At 54.6% G+C, this 21,911-nt stretch overlaps 1 protein-coding gene across 1 annotated transcript; it reads right to left on the bottom strand.

The window, feature by feature from the left end:
• Window positions 1-1,985: 1,985 nt before the first annotated feature.
• On the bottom strand, window positions 1,986-21,346 carry HDGFL2 (HDGF like 2). Its single transcript, XM_037885771.2, has 16 exons — window positions 21,124-21,346; window positions 18,762-18,838; window positions 18,529-18,667; window positions 15,858-16,055; window positions 15,151-15,267; window positions 14,238-14,309; window positions 13,467-13,608; window positions 13,127-13,202; window positions 11,190-11,475; window positions 8,925-9,022; window positions 7,666-7,736; window positions 7,121-7,191; window positions 5,836-5,937; window positions 5,514-5,727; window positions 3,937-4,063; window positions 1,986-3,101 (listed from the first exon to the last, which is right to left on the bottom strand). The coding sequence occupies exons 1-16, from the start codon at window positions 21,193-21,195 to the stop codon at window positions 3,008-3,010; spliced, it is 1,956 nt and encodes a 651-aa protein (XP_037741699.1). The 5' UTR covers window positions 21,196-21,346; the 3' UTR covers window positions 1,986-3,007.
• Window positions 21,347-21,911: the final 565 nt, after the last annotated feature.

The following is a 21,911-nucleotide window of genomic DNA, read 5'->3' as shown; positions in this document are numbered from 1 at the left end:
AGGGGGCAGGGCTGGGAGAGCAAAAGCAATTTCACATACCTGTTCTGCCCCACACCCCACGCTGTCCCAAGCGCATAGATAGTCCCCCATGGTAGAGATGGGGAACCGGAGCAGCGAGAGGCGAAGCCAGTCTCAGTGGGAGCCTAGGGCGGATCAGGGACTTGGACCCTGGTCTCTCAAGACTGAGGCTGGCACCCTAACCACTGGGCCAGCCTTTCTCCCTAGAGCGTGAACGCCTTTGCAGCTGTTTGTAGGGAGGGGAAGGCCAAGGGAGCACCTCTCTGGGAGGAGCGGTGTGGATCAATGGAGTCTCACCAGTCCCAGGAAGTGCCGTGGAGGGGAGGATCAACTAAGGTGATCACTAAGCCTGAGGGCTGCTCTAACTACACCAGGCCCGGGCAGGCCCCTTCTTGGTCCTAGAATACAGGGTGTACAAAGATGGCCTGATATCACCTTTAACCCCCACCCCAAGCATAGGAGCAGAGTAACTAAGAATCAGGCCCTAGTGGTGAAACTCACCCCCATGTAGGTCACCAGTGAATCTGGCCCATTCTTTGCAAAACACGACGGCTGATGTCTAGTGCTCAGCCAAATGCCACCAACCCTTACACAATAACTCGTTGGCTCCCCCACCTATAAAGCCAAAGGGGAGAGAATTAGCAAAGCAAGATTCCAGCCGTGGCACACCGCACGGTGAATTGACACATGCTCCCGGTGAGTATGTGCAGCCCTGACACGGGGGGCCAGGTTAGCACGTTCACGAGCGATATACGAACGGATACACATAACATGTGTCAGGCCAGCACATCCCTTAGCTCTGACTCACACTGACACTACCATGATGGCACCAGCCTGGTTGCAACGGGCCCTAAGGAAAGAATAGGGCAGTAAGTCTTACAACTAGGCATCCCCTCTGATTAGCAATCTCAAGCCTTACAAGACAAAGTGGTGTTGCGGGCGAGGGACTAGCCTGAGACTCAGGAGGGCCGGGTTCAATTCCTGGCTTGACCACAGATTTTCTGTGCCCTTGGCCACATCACTTAACTTCTCTGGGTCTCTCCCCCTTGTAAAAGGGGGATGATGCTTTTCTGCCCTTCATCTTGTCTGCTTTTAGACTGTGAGCTCTTTAGAGCAGACAGCACTGCCTCTGAGGCTATGGCTACACTACAAGGCTTTGAACACAGAAGAGCGCTCTCCTGCCGACAAAAAAACTTCCGCCCTCCACAAGCAGCCGCGGCTCTGTCGGCAGGAGAGCGCTCCTGCTGAAATAGCACGGTTCACACCGGGGCTTTTCCATCAGTAAAACTTTTGTCATTCGGAGGGCGGTGGATGTGGGGGGTTGAGGGTTTTTTTTTTTGTGTGTTTGTTTGTTTGTTTAACACCCCTGAACGACCAAAATTTTGCCGACGAAGTGCCAGCGTAGACAAAGCCTTAGTCTGAGCAGCATCCGGCAGGATAGGGCCCTGGCTCTTTGGTGAAGCCGGTAGGGATACCCATAATCCAAACCATCGAGCTCTGCTCCCTATCTACTGGGTTTGTGAAGAACGCACTCTGCAAACAGTGGTCCGTAAAGAAGGCCCCGTTGCTGGCTGCAGCCAGTGTATAAATTTAGTGGGTACGAAGAGCCACGTTGGTTTATCTAGAGTCTGTTTCTAAAAGTTTACAGTGTGGAGCACCAGCGAGGAATATAAAACCTGAGAGTTCAGCGGCAGCTTCTGGAGGCTGGCGGGTTTGGTTTGGAACCAGCTACCCTAGTGGCCTGTTAAGTGCTGCATTGTTCTGCAATTCTGCTGCCTGCAGTGCAAAAGGAGACATAGTCAGAACACTCATCTTCCTTTTCAGATGGACAAGTCTTTATTTTACATATACAAAAGCTTGAGATCCTTCCGAAACACATCAAACCCTAAAGATTTCTCCTACTCCTGCTGACGAGATGAAGCCCTCAGGCTATCGTTATTTATAAGCATCTGTCTTTTTCAAGTGGATTTTAAATAAAAGCAGCCAGTGGCAGCCCCCCATACTACGGACATCCCTCAAAGAAGCATGACAATGCAATGCTCCATCCTCAGACTTCACTTCGCTGGTGGAATGATACAGCCTCTGGCTTTAAGTGTTCTGGGGACTGCAGGAGAGGACGTCCCCACATGATTCTGGGGCTTCAGAGCAGTAGGGACCCAGGAGAGCTAAACGGCTGGAGATTTCTAGTTAAAAGGCCATGATAAACGAGCCCTGCAAAGTGCGGTTACACCACGGTAGTCACTGGAAATAAAGCAGGATCTGTACTCAGTGCTGGCACACCACGTTTCCAAGCTACAGCGCTGCTGGCTTTTCACCCACACCAAGTTTTGGCCCTGAAGAACCAGCATAGCTATGGGACCATGTGCTGGAATCAACTGGGTCATGCAGAATTAGCTGCAATCCAACTGCAGAATCTCCAGGTCCGGGGAGGATAGGAAGAATCCAGGTGATTGTCATATCCCCGCAAGAGCGGGCAGCACCACCCCATCGTCTCTGGCTTGCAAAACGGGCCAGGCTGGATCTGGTGCTCCAGGGTGATGAAACGTGGGAGCCCTTGGGCGTTATTTTTACAGTCACATTCCCGAGTCTAACCGCACTTCAAAAGGAAACACAAAGGACGTCCCTTCTCACCCTAGAGTTACGGCCATCATCAGGGGCTCAACAAAATAGACGAATAAGTGTTATTTTTCATTAAAAAACCCTTTATATTCAGTTCATGTTGGTTTAAATCACAAGAATTTGGGGGGGGGGGGAGGGGGGGGACAAAAAAACCCCAAGGAGACAAATACAAACATACAGCACAGAGCCTCCCCAGAAGTTCTTTCCTTTCACAGGAGCAGGAGGGGCAGGGGAACAAGACCTATGCATCATCTACGGTGCGACTTAGTGAAGTAACTCTGAAACATGGGGGCAAGGCAGAGCCGGTCTCCTTCACTGCCTTCAGTGCAGAGACCCTGCGAGTGTTCTCCTCCGCGCGAGATCCACGGCCTCAGCTGTCCTCCTCCTCGTCCACGGATTCCGACTCCAGGCGGACCCTCTCCCTGTCCATACTGGGCCTTTTGATCTCGGGATAGTCTTGCGCACTGCCAGGGAGAGCACAGGAAAGTCACCGAGTAGCCTCAGTTCCCAGCTGGGAAGCGACTGTCACTCACGGGGGGGGCAAAGCAGGAAGGCAGGTGCCTGGGGCTACTGTATCCTCCTTCCCTCCTCATTAATACCCCTCTAAGTATCCCTTCCCTGCCCAGCCACACGCCTCTAGCCATCCACTCTCCCCGCTACACACCCTTCTATCCCTCCCTCCCTTCCCAACCATCCACACTCCTCTCCACCCTCCCCATGGTATCCGAGCAACACCCCCCTCAACCCCCAACAGTACAGTTATGGGACATCCCAGTGAGTATACTGCCCCTCCTCTCCATAACACAGATTTTCCTAGCCCCAGGCATGGCGCCGCCAGCCCATGGACCCGAGAAGAGAGCAATCGCCCCCAGGCAGGTGCCTCTCTGCTAACATGCACTTGCCCACAAGGATGGCTGGAGGATGTCGTGCCACGCGGGTTGGCAGGGTTTGCACTCAGTGGCTGGGGGAAGCTCCACTGTTTGGGGCTGAGGGTCTGCAGAAACACCTGATCACATACAGAGGGGGAACAACCCTGCGGAAGCCTAGAACTAAGGCTTGGGATTTCCCATCTCACTCCTTCGGTGCTAGGAAACCCAGCGACTTTGGCCTTGACACGCTTTGTAAAAGGTTTCTGCTCTGGAGGACCACGCAGAAACGCATCACCGGGTCCCACAGCCTCCTTGGCCCCAGGGGCCCTGTCGATCTGCGGCCTCCCACCCCTCAGCAGGTACGAGATGAACCAGGAAGGGCCCTGGTCCCCTGCCACCGAGTCTCCCCAAGCCAGAAGCGGGTGCTCACTCATGTGTGTCTTCTGGGGATGCCTCTCGCTCTCCGTCGCCAGATCCCTGCGCTTTGTCTCGCTCCTTATCCTCCATGCTCTCCCCTTTCTGGGACATGGATTCGCCATTTACGGGGGCTGACAGATCTACAGTGGGAACAAAGCGGGGGGAGAGGACAGTAGGAGATGGACGCACGCATTCGTAGGCTTGGCTCCCTGTTGGAAGCAATGGCAGCTGTTGCTTTCTCTTTCCCGCTCTCTTTGGTACTTACCTGGCCCCCGTCAGGGGAGGATCTGAGCGCCTTGCAGTCTTTAATGTATTTAGGGAGCTGTGAGGCAGGGAAGAGCTATTATCCCACTGTATGGAGGGAGAAGGGGCTAAATGACTTGCTCAAGGTCACAGGGGAAGACTGAGGCAGAGCAAGGAATTGAGTCGCAGGCTGCTAATCTAATCGTTAGGCCATCCTGCCTCCTGAGTGTCTCTCTCTCTCCCTCGTGATCTAGCCAAGATGGCAGCTCCACAGCCCTGGAGACTAAAATTCTCCATTTGTCCGCAGCACAGCAGCAGCAGGGAAAAGCTCAGCGCCATCCCACCAACGCTCTGGATACAGCACCGCTAAGAGGGGAAGAGATCGGTCCAGCTCTGGGACCTGTTCAGTCCTTACCCTCTGCTGAGCCCGCTGCCCCAGTTACGGGGGTGGATTCTGGAACATGGCCAAGGGCCACCACAACGGGGCACCCACAGCCACCAGATGATGATCGGATTGTCAGCTCTTCAGGGCAGGGAATTGCTTGCTTTGTGCTTATACAGTGAGCAGCCCAGTGGGTCCCTGGTCTCAGATGGGGTCTCTATAGACACCAACAGATTTTGGTCGCTATCCACCTGGGGAAGATTTGAAGCGGCCACCTAAAGGTGAAGCTACCCCCATTTGCTCCCCACTGGTTTGAATCTTGCATTTAATTTGTGCATTAGGCATGAGTGGGGGGCCACTGGGCTCTGACGGCCGGGCTGTAATTAGCCAGAAGGGCACTTCCCTTAGGTTTACATGCAGCTCTTGGAGGTAAACTATGCTCCGCACAGCCCTGAACCAAACGGTGGCACCATGGGCGTCTGGGGTGTACCCTGCAGCAGTGGGAAACTGGAGGCAAACAATTAACCTGCCCCTTCTTCCGGCAGGTCTCTTGCAAATACCTGCATCGCTACAGCTGCTAGGACAAGCGTCTCCAGCATTTCCATGCTGTGTCGAGCTTCGTCAGACAGTGACCCTCCAGGAGCCTGCCTGTCTCCCAGCTCCCACCCCAATGAGCCCAGTCTGGAGAGCCATGAGGGAGGATCTTGCTGCCCTCTGTGCCCTCCCAGGAGAACCGCTGCACTAGGAAATCCCCTGTAAGGCATGGGTAGACAGTGACCCCGCTTCACCAGTCTCTCCCGGGGGAGGCGGGATGAGTCACTGGAGCATCTTTTGCTTTCAGTCTGTGTGTTTGACTCAGAGCAGCCATCACTAAAGAAGATCCCCAGCGCTCACCGCAGGGCACCCCAGGTCTGCTGTGTGCCCAGGCAGCTTGGGACCCTCCCAGCACACTGAATGATAGTTACCGGCATTCGTCTCCTCCTCTCCTTTCTCGTTCTGGGCCTCCCCTCCCGGCACCTTCTCCTGGCCCTTCTCCACGTCTCCCTTGTCTTTCTCCATCCCAGTTTTGTTGGCTTTCTGGTTCACCTCGATCTTTGGCCCCAGGACGCGCGACTTCAGGCGGGTGTAAACCTCGGCAGCCTTCTCCATCACGTCCTTGTTAGCTTTGTAGCGGCGGATCTGTCACATACACACCGTGAGGCAGCACTGGCCACAGACTGGCCCCCTGCTCCAGAGAAAGGTGCTCTCATCCCCACACACGCCTCCCTTAGCCCACCTCCGTCGTACCTTTTTCAGTGTAGCCACCACATCAGTGTGTTTCTGGAGGATGTGAGAGGTGACCTGCAGGGTTCCCAGCTCTTCCAGCGCACTCAGACACCTCTTGATATCCTGCAGGTGGAGAGAGGAGATCAGAGATTTATCTCCACCAGGCAGAGGAAGTGGCAGGGACTCAAGGAGCGCTCTGTGAAGGTACTTAGTGGATTATGCCATCCCCTCTCAGGCTTCATGCAGCAGGGCAACCCCAGGATCTCTCCCTCTCCTCGGGAGGCTGGGGAGCAGAGACACTGATAAAGAGGCTGAAGAACCTCTTAGACTTAGATCCAAAGTCTACGGCACTTGCCACACAGACTCATCTTTGTCCCTCTCCCGAGACCCTGATCTTTCTCCTAAACGAGGCAACCTAGCCTCACCAGGAGCTGACGCCCGCGAGGCAACCCATCCCCACCTTCAGCTGTGCCGCTACTGCCCCCCAGCCCAAAATCCGGCATGGATCCACATCAGGTAGGCACTGTAGCGAAGCTGCCGACCAGCAGAGAGCACAGCTGTTCAGCAGCTGGGACACTGGCAGCGAAGCGGGAATTCTCAGAGACAGGTAAGGAGAGCCCAGGGAGAAATAAAAATCACCTTTGGCACCATCTAGTGGCAAAGCTGAGTATTGCTCCTTTAAAACAGTGCGGAATCAAATGTATCACATAGGACTGTAGGAGTTCGACATGGAAGAGACCAATCTGATCAATGAGTCCATCCCCAGGCAGCAGAGATCTCAGACAATAATAGGACACTACGGTTAATATGCAGCATGAAGAACGTGCTAACAGATCTTGGAGCTGGCTCAGATGGAGGTTATAAGGAGGAAGAGGCGGACCAGGGAACCTCCCACAGATGTCAACATTTAAGGCTGGGCACCCCCAAATAGCATGAAAGCCAGAGAGTACACCACAAAGCTAAGAGTGGAAGCAGATCCTGGAGGCCTCAAGTCTACAAGATCATTCAGCAATCCACTGACTATTAAAAGCTGACAAATGCCCAAAGACAACAGGGTCTGGTCCTCGCATCGTCCGTGGTCACAGATGCTTGTGCAGTGGGCGTACAGTGCTCCAACAGGAACGGAGGGTTCTAATCAGGGAAAGTTTGACACTCACTTTGCCCAGGCATCAGTGACACAAGGAGCAGGGAGGAACAGACCCCAGTTGCTGATAGTCCAGGGACACCCAAGCAGGAGGGAGCACTCTCAGATGAAGGACTAGACCTTGATCCCCACCCCAGCCCCCTCCCACCCATCGGTACTCACCGGATTATCAACTTTCAGGGCAAACTTGATCTCGCTGTGAAGTTTCTGAAGTTTCTCTTCAATTGTGGGCTCTAAGATCATGTAAAATAAAGAGGCCAAGGCATTAGCCCCCTCTTGGTTGGTTTTAACTCATCTTTAGACTGCTGGACTCCAGCAGGACAGTGAGTGTTTGAAAGCACAGAGAACGTGCGCTGGGCATCCAGGGCCTTCAGCTCTGATTCGATATGACCCCTGGCCTCCTGGGAATAGGCAATATGCATAGAGTCTCCCCAGAAGCCAGAAGGATCGCGAATGGGCTAACATCAGAACCATCGTTGCTTGGTTATCCTGAGCTGGGCACGTTGCTTGAACCCCTTTGTTCACCTTCCAAAGAAACCTCCTACAGCCAGCAAGGAGGGCCCCCAACAGCTCTGCACTGAAGAGCCAAATCAGAGTAACACACTGGACCTCTTTCGGGGAGACACTTTCCACACCCCATGCCCTAGGTCAGGATAACTGAGCAAAAGAGTCCCACCCCGCTCCCCAGAAGTAACCTACTCTCTCACCCTTCTTTTTCTCCATCCTCCTCTCTGGGATCACGTCAGACTTTCTCCGGCCTCGTTCCACTCTTAAGGGTCTGCAGCGGGTTAAGGAAACAAGAGTAAGAAGCTGCTCATCAGCACCTCTGCAAGTTAGAAATACCCCAGTTAGGAGTCGCACCCACTGCCCTGGCTTACAGGGGAGGACGACAGTCTTACACTTCTCACTGGGGAGGGCAGGGGGACGCCCTGCCTTCCTGGCAGAGTTTTACCCATCGGGTTTACATGGCAGCACCCATGGCCCTGGCACCTCCTGCTGTAGGGCTTGGCGTACTCCGGGTGCATTAAATAAGGGGAAGGGCGGCACCAGCTCTCTGGGCAGAAAGAACGCTGCTGCTGAGCACTTCCACCATGCTTGCAGCCTTGGATCTCAAAGCACATCACCGAGGCGGGCGAGAGCCATTGTCCTCATTTGACAAACAGGAAACCCGAGGCACAGGAGGGACTAAGGCCCACATTCTTAGACGTGTCCTGAGCGCCCTTGGCTCCTGTGGAAGTCAGTGGGAGCTGGGGGTACGCCGAACCCCTGAAGAATCGGGCTCCAGGGATCGAAAGCCTACAGGCCACTTCTGCTGTGTCCCAAAGTGATTTGCCCAAGTCACACAGCAGGTGAGTGGCAGAGGCAGGGGTAGAACCCAGGGTCTTGACTCCCACTCCCATGCTGGACCAGAGTCATTCCTATTTCAGGCCTGGAAATCACAGGCCCCCCCTCTCCTGGGGAACAGGCTCCTAAGGGCTCTATCAGGGGTTCTTGACTCCTTGCAGCCCCCTCTCCCTGGGAGCGGAGAAGGAAGCAGTCCCAGTAACGACAGCAGGCGCCAAGAGATGTTCCCTTGCTTAGAGAGGCCTGTGACCCTGTCACTCCCCTACACGGTACCGGCCCTGCAGGCTGCTTGGACCATCCAGCTGAGGCGGGCTCGGTTAAAGGCACATGACATTGGCGAGGGATCAGAGGTGCCTTAAAGATTTGCTCCAGCAGCGCTCCCTTCCCTTCTTAACGCCGTCAGAAACCCGGGATGGGAGAAGAACCTCGCCACCGCCCTGGAAAGCTGCCCAGAATCCCAGCACAGCTCTGCCATGGGCTCCAGGAGGGGAACCTTCCCCCCGCCCACTGGGGGGGCACAAGAAGAGCTTCCCCCTTTCCCCCGCGCCCCCCACCCCCCAGCAACTATGCCTCCGGGGGAAGGGGCCAGGAGGAATTGAGAGCGTGGCAGAAAGATGCTGACTTGTTGCGAGGTTTCTCCTCCGATCGGCCCCTCTTCTCCTTTAGATTCGGTTTCCTTGACAACTCGGAGGGCTGCTGCTTCTTCAGCGGCTTCTTTACCTTCAACAAGAGAACAATGCAGACGCTGAGAGCTGTGGCAGGCCCCTCCTCGCCGCAGGAGGGGAGAGGATGGTGATGTCCTATTCCAGCCCCCCCCGGCGCGCGTTATCTGTGTCGTGGGGATGCCAAGAGCTAGTGCCCGTTGGCATGTGCAGTGCCTAGCACAATTACATGGAAGTTTCTGCCCCAAAGAGCTGACAACTGAATTAGATTGGCTTCGGGTCTCCCAGCCTTCCGCAGCACCCCTAGAACTGGGCTCTGACCTATCAGAACGCTGTCCCCCTGCCAAGAATACGGCCACGTGCTGCTCTGATACCCAGAGGGATGGTTTCAATCATAGTACTTATACAGACTCCATTGGCATGGCATCCAAGCACTGCCCTTTGCACATGTATACTGTAGTGCCTTTTACCAGAGGATCGCAAAGCTCTTTGCTAATATTAGACATCACAGTTCCCCGAGACACACGTTTTCCAGCTGGAGAAACTGAGGCACAGAGATGTGATGTGACTTTCCCCACGACTACTCAGTGAGTCAGTGGCAGAGCTGGGAACCACAAAGTCCCCAGTTCCAGCCGTGAGACAACACTGCTTTTACAGCTTCTCTCTCTGGCAGTGGAGATGGAGTGGAGAGAAGAAAGGAGATTTGCTCATTTCAGACTCTCCTATCCCCCTGGACAGCTCAGAAAACTGGCTTAGGGAGATGGGTTATGGAGATTTCCACCTTGAGCTCAGCAGTTCACATCTAGGCTGGGGCAGCAGTGACCAGAAGTTTAGTGACCCATACAGCAGCTGTCTTGTGTGAAATGAGTTTGATAGGTCTCTGTCCCCTCCCAGCAACCAAAGGTCCATGTCACATACACCCCCTCACCACTATGACAGCACTAACTAGCCTCAGTGCAGAGACCAAGGACTGAATGGGCTGTGCAGACTGTGATCCCCTTTTACCCCAAGGTTGGAGACGAGGCACTCTGGTGGGGTGGAGGGGCAACGTAGGCACTGCTGGCCATGGCCAAGGGCCAGCACTCCAGTCTCCCGGGCCATCAAGCTGGTACCAGAGGAGGTCACTGCTGTCTTAAGGGAAGAGGCCTCTCTCCGGGACCTTGCCTGGCTCTTTAACTGAAGTCATAGACATAAGAGCATCCACCCTAGGCTGGCATGAAATGCCATGGCAAAGTCAATGGCAGCTTACGGCAGCTCTCCTGCCCTCACGAGCCAAGCAGGCAGAATTCTTGCAGAAATTCCAGTTGAGTGCCAGTGTAACTGCTGCTCCAAAGCCCTGCTCCATTTCCTGCCACACCTGTACCCTGCGCGGGCTATACTCAGGAACTGCTCTGGCTGGTCCAAATCCAGCAAAGGAACCACATTTAGAGAGTTTTCCCAATCCAAATTCCTGAAGCCCTCCACAAACTGATGCACAGAGATCACTTCGACCAACGAAATGCAGCCAGCTCTGGGGTGGAACGTGAAAGCTGTTACACAGCTTCCAGCAATGCTACACAACAGGCTAGGACAGGAAGTGAAGAAGTATCCAGCACCCAGTTGAAACTCCCAACAAAGCTTAGTGAGGCAGAATATATGTGCCTTCTTTAGAATGAAGCCAGGATTCAGGGCTGACCTAACGGCTTCACCCGCCAAAGGGTGCCATGGGATCCTCCGTGACAGCAAGCAGCTAGAGCCTGGTTCAACATCTCACCTACGAGCCTCTGCGGAAGAGTTTGTTAACAAAACTAAATCAAGGTGGCTCCGTCCCGCCCACCTCTCATGACTCTGGCAGTTTATTCCCTGGCTAAGCTGCTCATCCAAGCAAGCCATGCTGACTGGAGCTGCCGTGACAGCCCTCAGCTACCCTGGGCAAGGCATCAGCGGGGCAGGTTCCTTCTGGGTCTGGCCTGAGAGTTTCATGAGCAGTGCAGGAGTGATTTCACATGGGCTGCAGCAGGGTGAGCTTCCCTGACCCCGACTCTTCCCAACGCCCCGCGATCTGGGAGAGAACCATCTCAGGGGTGAGAGGGGCACGCCGCCTCCTCGGCCTCTCTGAGGCTAGCAAAGATTTAGTGCCAATCACAGGAAGGGTTCAGCGATGCCCCCAAACTCACTTCCCATGCGATCACTGGCTGCGAATGGGCGACCTGGAGGCCCGGGTCCCTCCGGTCCCACGTGCTCACCTCTTTCTCCAGCTCCAAGTCAGAGTCCGATGACAACTGGTCCTTGCCTCGGTTCTTCTTGCCTTTCCTGGCCACCTCGTCATCCATGCTGCTGTCACTTTCTGAGTGCGCCTCCTCCCCCTTCTCCGCCTTCTCCTTCTTCTTTTCCTTCTCCTCTTTCTCTTGCTCCCGGAGCCTGCGGATCTCTTCCTCCTGTTCCCTCTTCCTCTTCTCCTCCAGCTCCCGGCGGCGCTCCTCGTCACGCCTCTTCCATTCGCTGATGCGGTCCACGTCGCTGTCGCTGTCACTGTAGGGGACAGAGTGGGATGGATCACGGGGACCAGAAAAGTCCCTGCAGAGACGGGGCTCGTGCACCCTCCACCCCGGCTTCCACAGAGTCCTGTAGGTGCCTTGGAGCTTTGTGCCTCCCATACACTGGGGAGAAGCACCAGCCTTGCTCCCTGGTACACCAACTTTTTGCAACGTAAGATTTTCAGTGTACCATGGGGCATGGGCCACTGGACATGCCCTTGCCCTGCAGAGGCCTGAGACCACCAAGCAGCTGCACACAGTTACCATCACTCACTGCCCTCACCCGCTCCCAGGATGTGCCCCTTTTCTGAATGAAAGGAGAGCTGGCAAGAGAGGCCAGCCTGACAGCCCTGGAGACTGAAGGCCTCTGGTTACCCCCAGTGGTGCATGCTTCCCTCTCAGCGCCCAGCCAGTGCCTGAGCCCTGATCTGGAGGGATCTCTGCATTAGGAGTTCAGTCTCCAGGACCTATGCAATCCCTGGTCCCTCTACCCAGGTTGCTGATGGGAGCCCAATTAGCACCAGCTGCAGGGGTGGGATTCCTGTCCCGCAAAACGGTGAGCCAGCCGAGATCCACACTTTCAGCCTCGGTTTGGGCTGCAATTGGTATGTATGGGTCAAATCCCTCTGGACCCTGGACCCTCTCCTCCCTACGCTCCACACGGGGCCCTTCTGAATAACTAAGCCCGTCAGTTCCAGCCCCTTCACTTCCCCCTTGACGATAGACCAGGTCTAAGCGTTGGCTGGTTTGCAATGTCAAGTAGGGGTGTGATTTCTTAAAGCCCTGGTGTAGATGTGCTTAGACCAGCTTCTGCCAGGATAGCTTATTTTGCTTGGGGAACCAGTACAAGCTACACCAGCAAAAGCTCCTCTTTGCCATATACACTGAGTCTGCACTAAGGGACTTTGCCAATGTAGCGATGCTCCTAGAGGTACCCTGGGAAACCTTTTCTAGTACAGACTAGCCCATAGTCAGAAGGGCTGCACAGAGTGGTGAATGTCTGGCAGCGATTGCCATGCGACTCACATGAGACATCCCCTCTGGTGGCAACCAAGGCTACTGCCCCTCCTTGCTAGCTATCTAGGCACTGACATGGGCCCCGTTATTATTAAACATTTAAATCATGGCAGCGCCTCGAGGCCCCGGCGTGCAGGGTGCTGGACAAATGTTTTGTACTTGACAGTCCCTGCACTAAAGAGCTCAGGCGAGAGCTCTCCCTCTCCGTGGTGCCCGAGCGCCTCCCATTTATTCATGCATTTGTCCTTGGAACACCCCTGGGACTGAGGTTTGTAATTTTATCCCTGTTTTCACAGATGGGGAAACTGAGCCAGAGAGAGACCAGACGACTAGGAAGTCGGTGGCAGAGTCAAGAATCATACTCACTAGCCAAACTCTGCTCATCGAGTCGGGACTCCCCTGCGCCAACACGAAAGATCCCCCACCCCAGCCGACAACAGACTGGACACCAGTGTGATGCCTTGGCTAGCACCTTTGAGAAGCTAATCCCACGCAGAGCCTGGGGCCAGCAACTCAAGCCCCAGGCCGCACTCCTCTGCTGCTGGGCCAAAAGAGATTAAAACATCTGAATACCAGAGCAGGCATCCCAGCCAGGCCCCGGTGCCCCTCACCAGGGCCTCGGCTCTCACCTGTCACTGCTGGAGCTGGTCGGAGCTCTCTCAGGCTTTGGTTTCCTGCCGCGAGGCTTTGGGGGTGGCTTCTCAGCTACAAGACACAAGGGATCAGGGGTTCAGCACAGCAGGACTCAGTCTCCTCTCGACCCCCTCCAACAGCCATATGCAGCGTGCGTGAAGGAAGGGTAACCCAGTCCAGGGGGCAGGAGGGCCTGGTTTCAGTCCATCTATTGGGGCATGGATTAATGAAGGCTCCTACACAAAGGTGGGTTGCTGAGGCCACCCAGCCCAGCTCCCTTCCAGAACTGCCTGGGAAGAGCTGGAAGAAGCCTGGATAGCTCCCCTTCAGCCCTACCTGGCTTCCTGCCCCGCGGAACCTTCTTCACAGACACGTCCGAGTCGGAGTCCGAGTCGGAGTCCGACTTAGTCACGTCCACAGTCTCGTTTTCCTCTTCCGAATCCACTTTGGAGTCCGAGTCGGACCCTGAATCCACCTTCTGTGAGCAAAGGAGAGAGGGTTGAGGGGGATCTGTGCGTGGGTCCGAGAGGAGGGGAGCGGTACCGCCTTCCCATGGGAACCATACGTGGGATGAAAGGGGAAATCTACTTCCAACTCCCGTAGGTAATGGATCAGTGTCTAAGGGAAGCTAGCAGGAGGATTCCCTGGCAAATCCTCACACACACAGTTCTGTTATCAGCACACACCATGTAGTGAAATGGTCGGTTTAGTACCGAGGCCTTTGTTATGCAGGAGGTCAGAATAGATGATCACAAGGCCAGAAGACACCACTAAAACCTATGCTCACCCAACTCATCAAATCCACATGCAGGAAGCCTGTTATTCCTGCTCACCCCTCCTAATCCTCCTGCCTCACCTCCCCGCTTCATTCCTACACTGTGGGCAACGTAGAATCAGAAATTTAGTCTCTTCCATTCTTCCCAGCTGCCCTGTGTGTTTGTATTTCCTTTCCACCTCCGGCCAGGTAGAAGGGGTCTGTTTGACTGGCTAGCCACAATCTGTGCTGGATGCCTACTGGCAAAGCCAAGCTCTCGGTGCCAAGGGGCAGCAGCGCAGGGAGAATGACCTACCAATGGGGCAGGGCTGCTCACTTCAAGGGCCCCTTACCTTTTTCTTCCTTCCGCCTGCAGACACCCTCCTGGGAGCTCTGGCCACTGGCTTCTTCTCTGGAGTAAAGTCCTGGGAAGGGATGGACATACTCGAATTAGGAAAGGCCTCACTTTGGCTGCGGGAGCTTCACCCCACTACTCTCAGCAGTAACCCCCATGCCCAGACCCTGACAGCGAGAAGTGAGGGCACCTTCCGGATATACCCTAGGGTGGCATCAGGGGGGTAAAGAATAGCCCCAGGTCAGCCCGTCCAACTCAAACGCCTTCCCCTCTTCATTATCCAACAGCCCTTGATTTTGATCTCCGCAGACCACAGGTGCTGCCCCAAAGCACAGGGACTTGTCAACCCAAGAACAAACAAGCTGTCCAGTCTTAATTGGGACAAGGAACAGATATTTATAATGTCCTGGCAAACATGCATTGGGCACCTTAGAAAGAGCAGAGACCCAGCAAGACATGACTTTTCACAAAGCTGGAGAACAGTGGGAGAAAGAATGGCACACGGGTGCCCAGCCAGTCGGCACCAAGTGGCATGAAGACAGGCCTTGAAGACTAGGGTGGCGTTCCATACACCATGCCAACCTATGCTGCCTGCTGTCACCATCAGAGATGCCCAAGCCCTGGGCTGGACTCAGGGCTCATGGAAGGAATTGGCGACTGCACTAAGCCAGCAGGGGAGGCAAAGGCATGTGCGTGAGTATATGTATATAGCAGACTATTCCAAATTCTATCCCCCGTGCTTCCTGTGGCCCATTTAGCTGGCAAGTGCGGTCCTGCACAGTGCAAGAGAGAGGGCATACGCAGAGCGCGCCTCGTCCTATATTCTCTCCAGGATCCCGTTAGTTAATCAGAACCTGCCCACCCCATCCAAACCACTGCAGCACGGGGGACTCTGTAAACTACTTGCTCACCTGGTCACTATTTTTCTCTGACTCAGAAGAACTTTCCGAGTTCTCCTCTTCTGAGGGAGACACACTGCCCTGGTCGAGGTCGCTGGAGGATTTCCTGGGTCGTTTAGCCACTGGCATCTGAAATCAGAGAAACATCAATGTAACAGCTGCTGCAAGCTGGTATATTCCTCACTGCTGCCCTCTCTGCCCACAGGATCAAACAAAACCCAGTGGAGCAGGGCTTTAACCACCACTCTCCTTACTGTTTTCTATAATAAACTCAGAACAACAGCCAGCATGCAGCCTACAGGTACACAGAACCCATGCCTGATCCCATGCACCGTCTATACACTGTGACAGGGTCTTCTGATCGATACCAGTGCATGTATGTGTAAACGGAGCCAGTTATGTCAGTTGGTGGGTTAATCCTGGTGTCTTGGCTACCTTTGAACTTGGGATTTTCTCTGATTTCCCTCTAGAATATCAACAGGAGAACCTGTTTTCACGTTCATCCTAAAAACACCCTGCTGTGCCATGCAGCTGCCCCAAGATAAATGCAGCTACCTCTGGAGTGGATCGCAGCAGCTAAGTGGTGGGTGATGCGACCGCCCTAGGTACAATTTCTAAAGTGCTGCGTGGGCCAAGTGTAAATCCATTATATAAATGTAATCATCTTCCTATTCCTAGCTAGGCGATACCCCACACAGATCGCAATGGGGCAAACTTACTTTCATAGCTAGCGCTTTTCGTTTCAGCCCACTGTGGTCGCTCCCCTTGTCGGACTCCTCATCGCTGTCTAGCTTCTCCATGGCCGCTGCAGCAGCAGCAGCAACTGCCATGGCAGCCGATTCTTCTTCCTCCTCTCCTCCATCGCTTCCTGCCACTGGGTCGTTCTCGGGAACCTCGCTGTCTGAGGAGCTCGCTGGCTGAAAGAGCAAAGAAATGGAAACGTCAGGGGTTACTGATCAATAGCGGGTCTCCCGATGCATGTCAGCACAGCAAGGAAGCAGGGAATAAGAGAGCTAAGCACGATGGAGAGGAGGATTGAGCTGAGACATTGCCACATGACCAGCTGCCGTCAGAGTGCTGTGATAACTCCCCTGCTGACAGCAAGCTAGACAGCGATGATATCCATGATAAGGGACAGTGTCATGTTGACCTTTCAATGAAACTGCTTCTACAGCAGCGGCTCTCCTGCTTTCCAGACTACTGTACCCCTTTCAGGAGTCTGATGTGTCTTGCGTACCCCCAAATTTCACCTCACTTCAAAATGACTTGCTGACAAAATCAGACAACAATACAGAAGTGTCACTGCCACTATTACTGAAAAATGGCTGACTTACATTTCAGTGGATAGTATACAGACCAATATGAACAAATCGTTGTCTGTGAAAGTTTAGTTTGTACTGATTTCGCTAGTGCTTTTTATGTAGCCTGTTGTAAAACTAGGCAAATCTCGAGATGAGTTGATGGACCCCTAGAAGACCTCGGAGCACCCCCAAGGGTACACGTACCCCTGGTTGAGAACCACTGTTCCACAGCCCCTCTAAGCTCCTCTCAGCCAAACGCCCTAAAATCCCCTCCATAACCCTGTTCTACGGCAATCCCATCTAGATCATTTATGAACAAAGACAACTCCCCAAGGGACCCCCTTTCATCTCTGGGGTCAACTAGTGCTGCAGTCTGCCCTCATGATCCCACCTTCACCGTGCTGTGCTGAAGGTGCTGCTATCATATGGCCCCTCTGACAAGCCCACTTGACTCTTCCTCACTGGTGAGCCAAACTCCAGCCTTCCTTTTCTCCACAGGGTACTGGAGAAGGTGATCTGCTCTCACCACCTTGAAAGTAACATTCTCGACCGTTTCACTCTGGCTTTCAATCCCTTCATAAGTGAGCGACTCCTCTTAGGGGGGGCTGATGAGCCTTTGATCACAGATCCCTCTTCCCAAGCTACCTTATCCAAGGGCAGCTGCAGATACTTTCCCATCTGAAAGTTTCACATGAGGGGTTGAATTTCATCAGCACTCTGCTCTCCAAGTTTGAATCCCACCTCTCGGACTGTCCCTTTAACCATCCGCAGTGAAGACTTCACAACTTCCTGTCATTCCATTATTATGCAGTACCTCAAAAGGCCCCACCTAGGGGTCTCATGCCTCACTTCAAGCATGCACATCACATCTATGGCAACGATGACCAAGCTCTCCATTTTCCTTGACTCAATTTCCCATTTCTGTCATGACTGCCACTTCCAGTTTCCTACTACTGGAATTCTTCCCTCTGGGTAAGAAGCCCTCTTTGTCCTATGTCCTTGATGCTCCCGGCATTCTCCTTAACTTTTCTCCCAAGACCAAAAACCTTGAAGTCACTCTTGACTCCAAATTTTTCTTTCTGCCTTTACAATGCCAAAGTTCATCTTTTCCTCGAGCCCATCTCTGTGGAAATCCTTACCTCTGCCTTAATCAATTGCTGCCTTGACTACTGCAGGTCTCTCTTTAATGGCTTCTTAAAACCCTGCTCTGGGAACTTCAGGAAGGTCCAGAACAGCCTCTAGCTCCAGACACCAGGACTTTATCCCCCCAGCTTCTCATACATTCAACGATTTCCCACTCATCTCCGTAGCCAATGTTAAGTTGCTCTCAAAACTCTCTACAGAATCATCTCACCCTATATCTATGCCCTTGTATCCAGCCATCTCTTCTGCCTGTTCACTGCAATCTATAGCCTCTCTCTCGAACTCTGCCGCAGTTTAGGTAGTGGGTTGTTGCTCGTTCATTTGGGGTACCCTTTCGGTCTGAAACTGTCTTCCTCTGAGCCATCTCCTCTTTATCTCACCTTAAAGCCTTACTTTGTCTCTTCAGACCAGTATATATGAAGCAGCTCTGGATACCTTTAGGAAGATCACTATGTAATAAATTGTATCATTCAATTATGGTTACATATAGTGTCCCTCATACACTGAAACACTGGACTGTAAACAGCTTTCTCGGAGTCTGATCCAAAGCTCATAGAAGTCAATGGGAACCATGCTAGTGACTTCTGTGGCCTTTGGTTCAGGTGCTCTGATGCCAATGACGAGACTGACATCATCTGACAGCCTGAGCACACGAATGGGAGCCAGGAACTCTGCAGTTCTAATTCTTGCTCTGATACAGATTTCCCCTGCGGTTTTGGACAAGTCAATTTTACGGATGCCTAACTGGAGGCACAGAGTTGAGCAAGTGTGAGGAGAGTTAGTTATTTTGCTCCCAGGAAAGGAGATTTTTGACATGGAAGCTTTCCAATACCACAGTGAGAGGCAGCAGGAAAAGGAGGAAAGGCTATTTGAAGGCACAAAGCACAGAGGTGCGCAGAGCCCTTAGTCACGACTGATCACAAATGAGTGATGCTCGCACACTCACCGGAGGGGCACTGTAACTGGCATGGGGGTTGTTCTGGATTTCCCACAATCCCTCATTGAAGCCTTTTCGCTTGTTTGGCTTCCCGTATTTGTCCTTGTACTTGTCGTAAGGGAACAGGTCCTTAGGTCCCAAGAAGGCTCTGGGGGGGGAGGGGAGGGAACAAAGCAGAGGTCAGTCCCAAGTTGCCGGGAAGTAGGCAACGGCAAGGAAATCATGTGGACAGTGGGGCTTACGTCTCGTGTGTCCCAAAGAAGAAGATGGGGTACTTGTTCGGCGGGGGTTTCACAGCGCCGTCTGCTATGTCATCAATCTGAAACGAAGCACAAAGCAGGAGGTGGTCAGAGATGGCAGATTTGGGTGCAGCTAACTGATGCAAAGCCGAGGTTGGCTGTTTCACACACACACTGCAACAACACACTGAGGAAGGGAGCCTTCTGCACACTGAATTCTAAGGTACTTTTTATGGCCAAGCAGGATCCGTAGACAAGTAACAGCAGAGAACCAACTCCAGCTGCGGTGCTGCAAGAGCTCTAGCCTCAGCCTTGGGTTCAATCTCTTTAGGGCTGGGAATGCTGCACAGGTTATAGGCTCTGCATGGGGGGGAGGAGCGGGGGGCATACAAGTGTCTTGCTTGGCTACCAGTAAGAGCACATGGAAGGACTCCCAGAAGAAGTATTTAGAAGGAGGGAGATTGCTCCAGCAGGGGCCCCCGAAACGGTCCTTCCTGGCTGGAGACAGGCTATAGGAAAAGCCCAGGCTGCTGGGAGGCAATCAGGCCTGAGGTGATTGGCCCTTAACGCACCAGAAACCCTGCCTTCCCGCCTGTCCCGCTGGCTCCAGTCAGTCACTTGCACATGGCATAGCCAAGGGCACAGCTTCTGGGCAGGAGCCCAGGAATGTTACGGGATCTGTGATTACAGAAAAGTGGGAGCGTACAACCAAGTGGGTGACCTCGCACATTGGGGAAGTCTTCACAGGAAAGGGCCCCCCAGGGGAGGGAGAAAGCTAAACCAGAGCAGACTGGGACTCCAGCAACGCGAGCATCCTCCTGATTCTGACCAAGTTCTACTAGAGCCCCATATTATAGCACTAGCTAAGTACAAATAGTGCATAGGCAAATTAGGATAGATATACTAGAGAATCCTGTGGTGCATTCTACATCATGCATTGTCTTCCCCGCTCCAACATCCACAACCATCCTCAGGTATCCACCATATCCCAATCCCATGCATTTGCAGCCTGTTGCCTCTTGCCACTACGCCCCCTCACACTGTGGTGACCCTACCCTGCCCTCAGCTTCCAATCATCTTTACTTTTCAGGACCACTACCCAAGGCATTCTCATCCAGATGTGTTCCCCACACACGATGACCCTTCCTGATCATCAACACCCAATATACCCCCATCCCCTCCAGGAACCATCACTTAACTCCATCCCCACCAGATGTCATCACCCTCTGTGTCTCATCCATACCCCTTCCAAGCATTGTTGCTACACAGCGCTGTCACCCTACAACCTCATCACACTGCAGCTCTTAATACCATCACCTGACCCTCAACAACAGACCAGTAACTCCCACCTGCCCATGACAACCCCCACCTCCTGTGATCCAGCACCCCCGCTCTGGATGCCGTGTCTCTAGGAACCTCCCTGCTCCTGCTGCAGACCAGGGCCAGTCAAAAGGCAGACTGCAGGCCAAATCCAGACCGCCAGACGCTTCTGAACAGACCCCGAAATCTTTTTATTTATTTATCATCATTATTGCTATTTTTTAAAATTATTTTCTCTGGAGTCGGGACCTTGACCAAGAAATTTGGACCTTGACAAAAATAACTGACTACCATATCCCTTTCCTTCACAACCCCCTGAACCTCACAATCCATCACCTTGCCCCTCTGCACCCATCTCCCCCAAAACCCACCCCCGCATCTTTCCTTATACCCCCACCTCCCCTTAACACCCACCCTTGCATCCCATGATGCACTACCCCCTGCACCTCACCTCCCCAGTACCAACCCCTGCACCCCACAATCTATCACTTTGCCCCCTGGCACTCCACCTCCTCAATGACCATAATCTCCTCCTCTCTGGCTCTCCTTCTCTGCACCCCACGACACATTGCCCCGCTGCCCCCGAGCCCCATCGCCTCTACCTCCGCATGCCCTGCTCCCCACAATCCCCACCCCGCACCCCACTCCCCGATGCAGAATAGGCCCAGACCACAGACTGGACTAGGGGTTCCCCGCCAAGGATCTCCCCATACAGGGATGGGCTGAGCTAAAGGTCTTCCATAGGGAAGGGAAGGGGGTCCCCTGCGGGTGGAGGAGCCCTCAGGAGAGGCACTTAGGGCTCCCCCCCCGTGGCTGGGGTTGGGGGGGTCCCGCCAGGGCTCCCCCAGGGCTGGGGGTCCCCCCCGGGGCTGGGGATGGGGGGGTCCCCCCCGGGGGTGGGGGCTCCCCAGGACTGAGGATGGGGGGGTCCCCCCCGGGGGTGGGGGCTCCCCCCCGGACTGAGGATGGGGGGGTCCCCCCGGAGCTGGGGGCTCCCCCTCGGGGCTGGGGATGGGGGGGTCCCCCCGGGGACAGGGGGTCTCACCCGGGCCGGCCAGTGCGGGTACCCCTTCATCTTGGCGAAGACCAGGTCTCCGGGCTTGAAGCTGTGCGGCATGGCGGGGCCGGGCCGGGCCGAGCCGAGCCGAGCCGGGCCGGGCCGGGCTCCGGGGGCGGGGGGAGGGGCGACAGGCCGCAGCAGAGGCCTAGGCCGCTGGCACCGCCAGGGAAACGGGGGGTGGGGGCGGGGGGTGGGGGCGGCAGGAGACTGGCCCTCGGCCCGCAGGATGTCCCGCCCCCCTCTCCGCAATCCCGCAGTGCACTGGCTCCCGGGCCTGCCACTCACCTCTCCCCTCCAATCGAGCCTCGGGGTGGGGCCTGGGAAGTAACGGGATTGGGCCGCTGTCTGGGCACGCGGGGCGGAGATGGGGGCGGGGGGGGGTAGTGGAGGGGTGGGACCCTGGGGAGATGTGAGGGGAGGGGGTCGGGGGAGTGGAGGGTCTCGGGGCTGTACGGGCCATGGAGGGGAGGGGGGCCAGGGCGGGGGGGGGTAGGTGTATGGGGGGAGGAGCAGAGGGGCATGGGGGGGTCTAGGGAGCCTGAGGAGCGGGGTGGGGGGAGTATAGTGGACATGGAAGGGATCTAGGAGGGGTGATGGGGCAATAGAGAACCGGGCGGTGGTGAGGGACTCTAGGGCCTGGGTTATAGAAGGGACTTCTTGGGTGAAGAGGGGACTATGGGGTATTGAATGGTGGGTACAGAGAGGAAGAGGAGATTACAGGGGCTATAAAGTGAAGGGGTATGGAGGGGTGAGGGGTATAGATGGGGTAAGGG

Source organism: Chelonia mydas, chromosome 25, assembly GCF_015237465.2.
Source record: "Chelonia mydas isolate rCheMyd1 chromosome 25, rCheMyd1.pri.v2, whole genome shotgun sequence".
In the NCBI taxonomy this organism is placed as follows: Eukaryota; Metazoa; Chordata; order Testudines; family Cheloniidae; genus Chelonia; species Chelonia mydas.
Note: the sequence above shows the minus strand (reverse complement) of the source record. Positions and strands in the feature narration are given on the sequence as shown.